Source organism: Cydia fagiglandana, chromosome 12 (assembly GCF_963556715.1).
Source record: "Cydia fagiglandana chromosome 12, ilCydFagi1.1, whole genome shotgun sequence".
NCBI lineage: Eukaryota > Metazoa > Arthropoda > Insecta > Lepidoptera > Tortricidae > Cydia > Cydia fagiglandana.
This window is the reverse complement of record NC_085943.1, coordinates 1111752-1125089: the sequence shown is the minus strand read 5'-3', so window position 1 is coordinate 1125089 and position 13338 is coordinate 1111752. Positions and strand designations below refer to the sequence as shown.

The following is a 13338-nucleotide window of genomic DNA, read 5'->3' as shown; positions in this document are numbered from 1 at the left end:
GTTTTGACAACTTCAATTCCACCAATATACAATGCTCTACTAGTCGAGATGGGGTGTGGAGCAAACTCCCAGACATGCCATTTGTGAAACATTGCAAGATTAGGGTCAACCCTACGGATATACTCGATTCTGGCTCGCAAGCCATTAAGAACTTTGTCGGTGAGTATTTAGAATGTATTTTTGAACAATTGCACCGTCCCACCTCGGTTCAACATCATTGAGAGCGGGCGCGGCGGCCGCAGCTGCTGAGGCAGCAAAATGCCGCAAATATATACCTAGCTCTCACTGACCGGCATATATTTGCGGTATTTGCAGCCGAAACTCTGGGACCGTGGTGCCCAGGGGCCCATAAACTAGTTCGGCAACTTTCCAAAAGAATATTCGAGCTCACCGGGCACGGCGGGGACCGTAGGGCTGGCTCGTTCCTCGCCCAACGGATGGGCATAGCCATCCAAAGGGGGAACGCAGCCAGCCTTATGGGAACCCTTCCACGGGGTTCGGACCTGGGTGATCTAGCCTAATATATGCATATTCGGCTAGATCACCCACATTATGTTATATATATATTTTTTAGGTATTAGTTTTAGTTTTGTAGGTAGTTTTAATTTTAGGTTACTTTTATTCTAAGTTTGTTATTAATTATATTTATGGTTTTAAAAAATAATATTGCATAAGAAAACCTGCATGTTTTGACAACTTCAATTCCACCAATATACAATGCTCTACTAGTCGAGAAGGGGAGTGGAGCAAACTCCCAGACATGCCATTTGTGAAACATTGCAAGATTGCTAGGGTCAACCCTACGGATATACTTGATTCTGGCTCGCAAGCCATTAAGGACTTTGTCGGTGAGTATTTAGAATGTATTTTTGAACAACTACGTAAGGCTGCATGGGTTTCGACAACATCAATTCCATCAACTCTACTATCTATAAAGATCTATAGCCTCCCGTTATCTTATTTTGAATATAAACTATAGGTACTCTAAAATTTAAATTTATTGATGGATGATTATGGATGATGTCTCTAGCTAAAAAAAGAACGCAAAAATTTTATTCCATAATTTATTAATCAAAACGATCATTATTGAGACCTGCATTTTTACCGTCGCTGAAATTCCGCCGTTAAAATCGTCCGCTGTATGTTCAATTATTCATGCTCGAATATAGGCCGAATATTTCAATTAAAGATGGAAATCGATTGCCGATCATTCGAATAGACGGGAGACTCATTCTGATTTGATAATTTGTTAAGCCTTTGATCATGAAATTAATGAATGTGATTTAGTTATCATTCGCGTGTCCATTTTGCTCGTATTTGTACAAATATGTATTTAAGTGAGGGGGACACACCCATTTAGATATAATTTCGATGTCAAGTTGATTCAATGAACTTCCAAAAACCACAAAAAGTATAAAAACCACAATTTTATATCAACCAAACTATTGACCTCATACACATGAAACTCCCATAGGAATGGATTGACATTTTTATGAACATCGGCATTCACCGCTAAGCGGTTGCTATGTCAATATCATAAAACGCCAAGGAGCGGCATTCGACCTTTAGAAATGTCAACTTGATTTTATACTGATTTGATATTAGCTCAAGAAAATTAAAATAATAAAATTGAATACCTGGTTAGTCCTCTAGTTAATTGGACTAAAATTATAGGAAATTAGCCGAAGTTTAATGCCTAAATTATAAGTCAACCTGTATAACCTCAAGCCATTACAAACATTAAATAAAGCAAAAATACCAGCCCAGATGACCCGGGACAGACAGTTCTGGCGAAGAATTAGGTACCTACTAGGAGAGCCGACCCCAAATAATGGGATTAAGGCTAGGAAGAAGAAGATACTATTAGAAGTATTAAAACAAATTAAATTAATTTCAGAAAATATTTTAATTTGTTCCAGCCACTAATGGGGCACTAGAGGCCTTGGTCACTTTTTCTTAGTATATATGACATTTATTTGAAGATTGTCAAATCAATATCAAATGATTGCGATTTCCAAAGCCCGAATACCGCTCGCCCTAGTTTCGTGAATGATTGACAGTCAAATCCAATAGCGATCCCATCAGATTTTTTATCGGATTGCGATACGTGTACGATTTTCGCTGGAAGTGTGTGGAATTGGCAGAAATTGGTTACACGGTACAAATGCTTTAGTTGAATATATAGACGTTTACTTTATAGGGAAAATGAGAGACTGAAATATATTTTCAGTTTAGGGTTATTTCCGGATACGACCTTCAAACTTTCAAGAAAAGAGCTTACTCCCATTTTATGTACCGGCAATGCACTAGCAACCCCTCTGGTGTTGCAGGTGTCTATGGGCAACGGTAATTGCTTAATATCAGGCAATTTGTCCGCTAGTTTACTTCCTATATCATAAAATACCCCCTCCCACCCTTTTTGTGTAGTTTATTGTACAAACACAGACTTACACAAAAAATACACAAACAGAGGTACAAAGGCGAATTTATCCCTATAGGGATCTATTACAGCTAACTTTCGAGTAGATGAGGCGAGAATTCAAATATGGTAGACAAACTTACGGAATGCACAATAACATATTTTATATTCAGATGTCGACGCTTATCATTAATAGTGACACAACTCAAAATGAAATGCTATTGCATTTAATATTCTATCTTTTACTGGTAAGATTTAAAGTCGAATGGCATTTCATTTTGTTTTGTGTCACTATTCATGATAAGCAACGATGTATTATTATATCACAATTATCTCTCTCGTACACAATTATTGTAGACCGTTTGATGCAGATCTGTTATTAGGGTGACCACTAACGACCCCTTTTGTGCACAGTGTGTACCTACTGTGTAGGGTACCAATACATTTAAGACAAGACAGGACTGAGAAAATCTTTCTCTGTCACAAAATCTCAATCGTGATATAACGGTATTCAATTTTCATTTACTTGTTCTACACTAGTAAACCAATTCTATCGTACTCTTTGATAACAAAATTATATCTTAATGATCTGCCGTATTCGAACTAAGATATTCGCAAGATCCATTCTAAATACGTTATAGTTTAGATATCAACTAGTTCTCTTTTGCAGCACAATTCGGGCAACCAGTGTCACTTTTACGTTAGATAGAGTAAGATATCTATTAGATGTGAATTGGATCTCTTAGTCATATCCTGTGGAAATCGTTCAAGAGTATGTCCAAAATCGCGCAAATGTCAAATTTGACAGGTTAGATCTTAAACATATCGTTATCGTATCTTGGTGATGTCTAAAAGATATCTAATAGATGTCTATTTCAAAATCCGATTCACTTTAGTTACCATTCGCGCGTGCATTTCTCATTTCATATTGGCGCGAGCGACACGCATGGGCGAGTCAGAACAAAATGGCATCCTTTAGATACCTATTATATCATATTGATGTAAAAATGTGTTTTAATTGGCCTCTACATTATCGTCAATGACAATCTATGACATGTAAAAAAAATTATAATCTAACTAAAAAGAAAACATCATTAAAGGGTTTCAATTAGGCACTGGTCCCACCGCGAGCTAGTAAGCTATGAGCTATCGGCTATAAACACGAACAAAAGATAAGCACTCCCGTGTAAATAAAAGAGACACGGCGATATTTATAGTTACTCGCCCAGCGGTGAGCTATAAATATCGCCGTGCTTAAAAAAATAGTAGTTTTCCTTTCCTTTACAAGTGTATAATATTTTACACTAGATAACATCATGTCACAAATTATTCTAAGCATAATTATTAAACCTTAAACATTAAGCTTAGTATGTGCTCATAATATACAGTGTTGTGAGTAGTATCTAAAAGTTATACTCATAATTTCCCCGCGACGAAACTCCGCAACATGACTAAACAAACACCCCCACGTCCGCAAAACTCCGCCTAAATTACTCGCAACTCGCGGCCTCAAATTATTCCAACTTTGCAGACACCCTACTCTCACAATTCGCTCATCAACATGTCTCGCACAATTTGCAGCCTTGTTACCCTACTGCTACGAACGCGCTACGAACGTTGCTACGGCCATCTACGCCGTAGCAGCGTAAATGTAGTTTGTAATGTCGTGTTCTACGAAAAGCGACTTTATAGTGTTGTATTAGGGTTTATTTGGGAGAATGGATACGTTGTTATTAGTTTCAATGGCTTCCATTGAATGTTAGAGTGGAATGCAGTTTGCATATGTCATTTCAATTAGAATTAGTTTCTACATGCGTTATATGCTTAGCAAAATTAGGTTAGAAATGTGTTAAACGCTATATTACACCGAAATGTTACAAGTCAGTCGCCTATCCCCGGGACCCGGGTATGTCCTTAAACTACGTCCAAGACCACCGGTGGACGGGCAGCAGCGTCCCTCAAATTCGGTGTACTCGACTGCGATCGCCAACCCGCCTGCCAAGCGTGGCGATTATGGCATATACCCCCCAAAGGGGGAGGCCTATGTTCAGCAGTGGACGTCTTATGGCTGAGATGATGATGAGTCGCCTATCCTTTTGCCTGTAATACCCGCAAGTTAATCCGTTTTGCAGTACAGCGAAAAAGCGTTTTACAGTACATATACAATTATGGTACTACTTTCCCGCACTAGTGCGGGAAAGAGCATTTTCCGTGCTTATATCAAAGGGCAAGGGCCATATGTACTGTTAAACGTTGTACGATACACGTGCGAACAGGTAATTCGTAACTCGTGTCGATTTACAACACTCCCTTTGGTCGTGATTTAATGTAACGCCACTCGTTTCGAATTTCCTCTATGCCGCACTTATATCGTAAATAACATTTTTTTTATTACTAGCACCTATGCGAGGTACCTAGTCAACGAACAACAGAAAGTCGTACATCACAGAACTCAGAGTTGATAAGTAATTCAGGCCACAACTAGTTCCAAGATGGCGGCGCATAATGCACGAGCCTACCCGCTGTAGTTTGTTAACTAGTTTAGGAGTTACGATACGGGGTATAATGAAGTTAAACATTCACACTGTCTGTTCATAACTGTAAGACGGTGTTAATTTTAGTAACATAATCTTCTGTTCTTCGTAATGCACGATTCGAACTTTAAGATACGTCAAAGAAACGATATGGATTGGATGTGTCAGTGTCAATAGTGACGTTTTTATTTATGTGCATTAGACAGAGACAACCCGGGTATGTCCTTAAACCACGTCCTAGACCACCGGTGGACGGGCAGCAGCGTCCCTCAAATTCGGTGTAGTTAGGTACTCGACTGCGATTGCCAACCCGCCTGCCAAGCGTGGCGATTATGGCATTCACCCCCTAAAAAAAGGGAGGCCTATGTTCAGCAGTGGACGTCTTATGGCTGAGATGATGATGATGAGACAGAGACAAGTGGCGGGAAAGAGGGGAGGCCATTGCCCAGCAGTAGGACACACTAATAGGCTAATAAAAAAAACTGACATATCTTAAAGTTTGAATCAAGCCGGTAGTTTCTTCATTGCACGGGAATTCTGGCAATATACACAGTTGTGCTTACGGCGTGTGCTATCAAAAGCACAAGCCCTATAGGGTCGTCAAATTATATGAATGCGGTCTTCTCCGTCAAATTTTCATACATATTGTTCGTATCGTTAAAGAGTTTGCAAAATTTGTATGTATGGAAACTTTCATAGTAAGGGGTCATCCATTAATTACGTCACACGAATTTCTAGGTTTTTTGACCCCTCCCCCCCTCCTTGTCACACTTGGTCACATTTGGCAAACCCCTCCCCCCTAGTGTGACGTCACATTTTTTCTACGAAATCGCCAAATCGAATTAAGTAAGTACCTAAGTATTATTAATATTTTATCAAAATAGTTTTGACGATATAAATATTACTAATTTTATTACCCAAAACTGCTTAGGAAAGAAAATTAAACGACTAAAAACGATTATCGTTTTAAAAACTTGTTATTTAAGTGTAATACAGCGAATAAATTAATTTAAATAAATTTTCGGTTACTGATGAACAGGGGTCGGACAAAAAGTGCGGATGACGTAAAAATGACGTAATCTTGCACACAGGATGATGTTTGAGTTTGTATTTAAACTTCCGTGTCACGTACCTCCAAAAACGGAAAATTGCCACAATATTCGAGTAAAGATGACATTTAGAGCGTTTTCTTATACATTAGTAAATATAAATTTTAGCTAAATATAATCGTGAAGATACAATAGCTAAACAATAACGAAGTCAATTTATTGTTCATCTGATTGACAACGTGTCAGTCAAAAACGTACTTACTCATTTCAAGTGGCGATATCGTTTAATAAAGAGGTTGATAAATGATAAGTGATAATTGTTTATGAAAATCAAAAATACTATTTGAAATCATCCTATAAGTGGTTTGACGTCATCCGCACTTTTTGTACGACCCCTGCTGATGAAGTTAAAGTGACGTCACAAAGTTTGTGTCTCCCCCCTCCCCCATGTCACAATATGTCACATTTTCTTGACCCCCTCCCTCCCCCTAAACGTGTGATGTAATTAATGGATGACCCCTAAGGCGCCGGGCGCGCCGGCTGACGTTGATCAGTCTGTCAAATCGTCGGGTGACAAGCAAAAGTCACTAAGTACTATCAAAAAATTAAAGTAACAATGCACTTTATTACTTTTAACACGGTTTATTGTCCAATAATTTCAATGGTGTTAGTTAGTGACTTTTGCTTGTCCCCCGACGAAATGTGGTTGGTGCAACTGGCGTATGATCTTTGACGTAGTTTAGACGCAAAACATCACAATGTACCACCACCACCACCATAGTTTACTTTTTTGTACATAGTGTTCGTTTGTCTATCATGTATGTTTTAATTTAATATCAATTGCTCAAAGGTTGACTGGAAGAGATCCCTTATAGGGATAAGTTCGCCTTTGTTCATTATATATATTTTTTGTTCCATTGTAATTTAACCTGTCTTATGTACAATAAAGTGTTAACATACATACATGTACTACATATATCCGTGTGAAGCCGGCACGGGTCGCTAATCTTCAATAAAAACACACAAGGCAGCCAAAAGATTTTGAAATTGTTCTCAAGACAAAGGTTCCCAAACATTAAATTTTGTTATTAAAATTACAACAGAACATTAATGAGAAGATTAAAACTTCCAAAGTGAACAAACTTAGGTATATATTCGCCATCATATATATCGGGGCGGCCAAGGCGCTCACAAATATCTGAACACGCCTCTATTGTCAAGGCGTTAGAGTGCGTGCTCAGATATTGTGAACACCTCGGCCGCTCCGATATATCTGATCGCAAACTTGTACATTCCAGGCCGCCGCCGGCAAATGCGTAATTTCCCGTTTAGCATATATTTATTATGCATGACGCGAGTGTTAGGAATTTTCGGGTGTTACACGTAAATTGCTCACATTGTGTCGTATGAGTTATAGGGTTGTTTAATTTACTTGACGGCAGAATACAAGGGCTTTTCATAGCGTGTATTGAATAATGTTGTAGCTTATTTAAGCGATATCATAAATTGCGCATTAGTGTTTAGTTCTAACTGTTGAATGAACTATTTATTTATTTCCGCGCTGATACGGCTTTCACACGCTCAAGAAAAGTGCATGCTCCCATTCTAACTTCATATCACAGTCTTGTGTGTCTTGTCAATATCAATCAATGTCTTCATCAGCAGTTTCACTTCTCCGAACGATGCTTTTCGACAGAAATTTCCCGATATTTTTATATCGGGAAATCGGGCTCCCAAGTCGTAGAGGAAACATCCCAATTGTCACTGTGAAAAGAAGCATTCCATGAAATTGTCTACCGTTTGTCGGGACAAACGCGATTTTTCTGCAGATTTGCAGGTATAACAGTTTCCTTTTCTATGACAAAAGGTCAACAATATGCACAGAAAAATAATCGCCTGCGTTAAATGCCCAAAAGTCGCAACACATGAAATAAAATGCGTTTGTACGGGACAGCCCGTGGAATTCTCCAAAGTGCAAAATAGGTAGGAAATTAAATTCTTTGACTGTACTGACGAGAAAAAGAGCCCGACGAATGGACAAATCCCCCTTTCCTTTCTCCGCCATTTTACAAAGTCCAAGTAAGTACAAGTTAGAGCATACTTCAATAAACCTCGTTATTCAGTAACTAAGCCCCAAGTTGCCCATTCAGAGCTATTGTCGAGCCTTCTCAAAGCGAAGTTGACCGAGACTTGCGTTGCACCTTGAATTTTTAAACGATCGGCTTAAAAATTATTTTGTACCCGAAGAATGAATGGCCCCAAGAATATTTAACAAAATACCACAAGACTACAAATGTTATTTACAACTCAATCAGTTTGAAAAAGCATTGATAAAATAATAATAATAACTCCACGGCCGATTCGGCCACGGCGACTGCTATCAACTCCGTTGCTGTCTCTGGTGTGCTCGCAAGTGGCTGACGTAGCCGATCTTGTTACAATATTATTAAATTGCACAGCGGGACTTAATCGCGTATTTAAGTTTTAACGGCGTTGTCCCCGTGGTCTCGGAGAAGACAAATAAGAGAGAAGAATAATTTTGTATTTGTATTTGAATGACGACCGGAACCCAATTACTGAGCCTTTAGTGTCCATCCATTTATCAGTGTCTATATTTCGTGAACCTTCTCGCATTTAAGCAGTTTTCTGGTAAAATTCTATAAATATTCAAACTTTTCTTCAAATTAATTTCCAGGATGCTGGTTATTGGCAATCCTTCTTTTACACTTCAGCAACTATTAGGTCGTGTTTTGTTTTCTAATGTTTTATCTTTTATACATAAATCATTGTATACCCAAATATAAGTTTTATCAAACTTATCCTAATACGTAAAACTACGCGAAAGGTCCTCGATTTCAGTTCGAAGTTTCTATAATAACCTATCGCATCATAAATAAGGTAAACTTGACAAAGACTTGTATAACTCTACGATAAGGCATAATTTGAAATAAACTTGTAACATTTTCCCCCATTGAAATAAAGCTATAAGCTCTAAATAATACATCTAAACCGAAGCCATCTAACGCCACGCCCAAAGAATACATGACGACCAAATACACCACTATATCGCCAAATAACCAACACCTTTTCCAATATCCACCTCCCACACGAAACACTACCTTAAACAGTATAGAAATACATCCTGAAATCTCTTAGTCTTTCCAATACGATAGCTGCTACAGAGAATTGAACTCTAACAATGTTAAAATGTACTGAGACCGGTTGGTAATCGCTTGGATAGGGTAAAAGCGCCTTGAATGGCCATTTAGGGCCCCCCCACATCTGGCGTCTTTCGAACGTCGGCGTCTACAATTCTATGGCCGACGTCGACGCAACGTCGACGCGGCGTCGACGCAACTGCGCAGCGACGTCATTTTCCATAGCGCTGGACCGACGCCGACAGACGCCGACGCTCGAAAGACGCCAGATGTGGGGGGGCCCTTATTATGAAGCGGGGTAAACAGCCGTATGTGGACACCTGGAGTATTTCCAATAAGGACGAGTAAATTCTTTGGTATTTATAGAAAGCTGGCGTTAGTTGTTAATCGCTTAGGTTTCTGCAATTCGTTTTACAGTGTATTTCATGAAATCGACTACATTTAGTGAAGAATTTCTTGAAAATAGAATATTAGGGGGACATCTTACACAAATCAATCTGGCCCCAAATCTAAAGCAAAACTTTTACTATGGGTGCTAGGCGACGATATACTTACTTATATAGATAAATACATACTTATATAAAGTGTCATTCTATGGAACTTGCCAACTATGTAAACAAAATCATTTAGAATATAAGTAAGTATCTAAGTTTATATTTGTTTTTCTACTGTCTTTTTCCCAATTACCTACCTTGCTCCGACTAATAAAGCTTTTTTAGTAATTTATATTAATAAATCATTTAGAGACAATTTCAATATGGCGGTTTGTTTACATAGTTAGCAAGTTCCATAGAATGACACTTTACATATAAAACATCCATGACTAAGGAACAAAATACCTGCGCTCATCATACAAATAAATGCCCTTACCGGGATTCGAATCCAGGACCATCGGCTTCACAGGCAGGGTACTACCCACTAGGCCAGACCGGTCGTCAAATACCATGAATATTTATTATAGCGGCCCGATTTGAACATTAAGATACGTCAATTAATAGATTTAATAATGATATGGATTAGACACGTCAGTGTCAAATATTGTGACGTTTCTTCAAACAAAAACAAAAGTGTTAGTTTAGTATTATTGGCTTTCTGTATCCATTATAATTTCTATGGTATTGTCATAGCTGTTGGTTCTCCAAAAAAAAAAAAAAAGACACTTTTGATACTGACACTTCCATGTTTCTAGATCTATTAATTGACGTAGCTATATAATATTAAAGTTCGAATCGGGCAGTAGGTCTACTTCTACCACTCCAAGGCGGTGGGTAAAGTATTTAGTAGTTTTCTATTTAGTAGAAGGCAGTTATGTAGAAGATGGTAGTTTTCTAGCAGAAAGTACCTATGCGTTATTAATAATTTGACTGGTTCACATAAAAAAGTTTACAGATTCAAAAAGTTGCACGACTACACAAAGAGAGACTACACATTTTAGGGGAAAATATATGGTTAATGTTGTACCATAAAATCTAATTTTGAAAACTATTAGAGTAAATCATTGTATTTTCCATAGCTTTCAATAAGTAAGTTTGGTTTTCCGAGGCACATAAGGCATTACATAATCCGGATAAGAATTGTTGATGGAGTGGCCACTGCCGGACACGGCAACGAAGATTGATGAAGATTGATAAGTAAATAAAATATAATCAGAAACAATCAATTGTTCAAAGAGGTTTGAGAAAATGCCTTGCAGGGAAAACAAAACTTGTATAGTTATCTGCCCGTTTAAACAAAAAATTAAAGTTGTTTTCTTTCAGTTCCGCAACTTACTTATGTTCATGTCCATAATATTTATTAAAATAATTTTCACCTCATTATTATAAGCTGTGCGTTCAAGTGTATAAATTCAATTAAGTTCCACAGTTCATAGACAACTTTAAACCGTTCGTAATAAAGTTCAATTTTAAATGTCACAGTGTCTTAAGTGTCGAATTAGTAGGGCAGAAAATTCTAGAATGAACACTGATTCGTCCCAATAAATCTAGGGTTGCTAAAATTAAGTTTTCAAATGCCATCCTGGTTAATGTAAGCTCAATATGGGTACCTACACCTATCTAGGTGTGGCTGGCTTTCATACTGGGGCTGGTTACATATTATTTATTAAAATTCAACATTGATTAGTGTTTATTTTATTTTACTTTATCAAACATGCAATTGCAAATTAGCTTAAAAACTAGCATGAGATCTAAACCAAGTGTACAATCACCTACAATAATATTACATTACTCTTCGAAGCTACTGAACTCGTGTTCGCTGGCGGATAAAATAATTAAAATATACAACAATAAAACTCTTAACTAGAGATTTCTAAAGAGACCTCTGCCTGCCGATTTATTAAAAATACATTTTTAATTTAAACTCGTTTCAAAACGTTCTCATTATGCATAACATTTTACCTCGCCGGCCGGCAAATGCTTTTCATTCGGAAAAGCATGCAACTTGCACGAGTGCGAAGTGTTTGTAGGCTTAATTTTATTTTATTCAAAAGATTGAAACTAAGGTTACACTTAATATTTTTTACTTACCTACTACTACTACTGGACCTCTACATCAATGGTCAATATGGACCTCTTAATTATTATTAAGTAGGTATTCTTCGTTAGTTACCCATTTTTAAACAATTTCCCAAAATTGCTTAAAATCGGAGACCTCTGGGAATTCTATATTTATGTACCTAACTAACCATTCTATTCATCAACTGATGTCACACAAATTCATTCTACCGTATCTATTTTGTATGCAATAAATTTTTTATCATAATTCTTAATGAAGTCTTTCTTTCCCAGCATACGTGGAGCCCTACGTCACCCCAGCGAGCCTGGAGCGCCTGCTGGAGGCTTCCGACGTGGTGGGCAACATCCGCTTCAGCCACCCCACCCTGTACGTGTTCCCTGGCGGGCAGGGGGACGCCGCGCTCTTCGGGATCAACGGCTTCAACATGCTGGGTGAGTGAGATTTCCAGCATGCCTGGAGCCCTACTCCAGCGAGCCTGGAGCGGTGGAAGCTTCCGACGTGGTGGGCAACATCCGCTTCAGCCACCCCACCCTGTACGTGTTCCCTGACTTTGGGGAGGAGGTTCTTAATATATCGGGATCTGTTTTTTAGGGTTCCGTACCCAAAGGGTTAAAACGGGACCCTATTACTAAGACTTCACTGTCCGTCTGTCTGTCACCAGGCTATCTCATGAACCGTGATAGCTAGGCAGTTGAAATTTTTACAGGATGATGTATTTCTGTTGCCGCTATAAAAACAAATACTAAAAACAGAATACAATAAATATGCAAGTGGGCCTCTCATAAAAGTGTACATAATAGCCACGACCACTCTGTAAAGAGTGTAACGAAGAATAAAGGAGAAATGTATGCGGTTGCGTCTAATCGCCACGACTCTTTTCAAACATTCTGTATGAAAATATATATGGATTGCGGCAATTAGATCGCAGGCATATTTTTGAGAATGGCTCTAGATAGAGTTATCATACATTATAGCTTTAACATAAATCTCAACTCAACCCTAGAAACTTAGCACTGACATAAACCCAGCCATCGAGTTGATCACCGAGATGAGAAAAAAGATATGTCACTGGAGGCAATATTCGCTGGCGGCGCGCCAAGTGGAGGCAAGGCCGTTGCGAGATCTGTGCTCACGCGGTGGTTGATTGTACACGTACAGTCAGCATCAATAGTAACGAAATCACTTTTTGTTGAGCTGTTACAGAACGGTAGATAGATACTTTGGACGCCTTGTTTGATCCGCTACTTTTGTGTCAACTGTAAAAATATGGGTGTACAAACCATCTCAAAAATATTTCCCATAACTCTTATGTCAGTGAATTAAGAACTATGGGACATATTTTTGAGTAGGTAAGTTGTCTACACCCAATTTTTTCCAGTTGACTGTACATGTTGTTATACAACAGGGTGGCCAAAAAATAAGTGCATTCCCGTTGCCAGGGAGGTTTTGGGATTATACTAAGCAACTTTTACTATGGAACCAACCTCGAAATCGCGAAAAAAAACTTGGCTGACACATTTTGGCTGGTCCATTATGGAAGGGTAATTCTTTTTTCACGATTTTGGGGTTGGTGCTATAGTAAAAATTGCTCAGCATAATCCCAAAACTTCCCTAGCCACGGGAATGTACTTATTTTTTGGCCACCATGTATAAATAACTCGTAT

At 38.3% G+C, this 13338-nt stretch overlaps 1 protein-coding gene across 1 annotated transcript in view; it reads left to right on the top strand.

The window, feature by feature from the left end:
- The window catches only part of LOC134669307 (microtubule-associated protein futsch), a 201175-nt gene that overhangs the window by 144072 nt on the left and 43765 nt on the right, over positions 1-13338 (top strand). The window contains exon 5 of the mRNA XM_063526813.1: positions 11947-12105. Within this exon, the coding sequence (XP_063382883.1) occupies positions 11947-12105 (159 nt within the window). The remainder of the gene's footprint in view (positions 1-11946; positions 12106-13338) is intronic.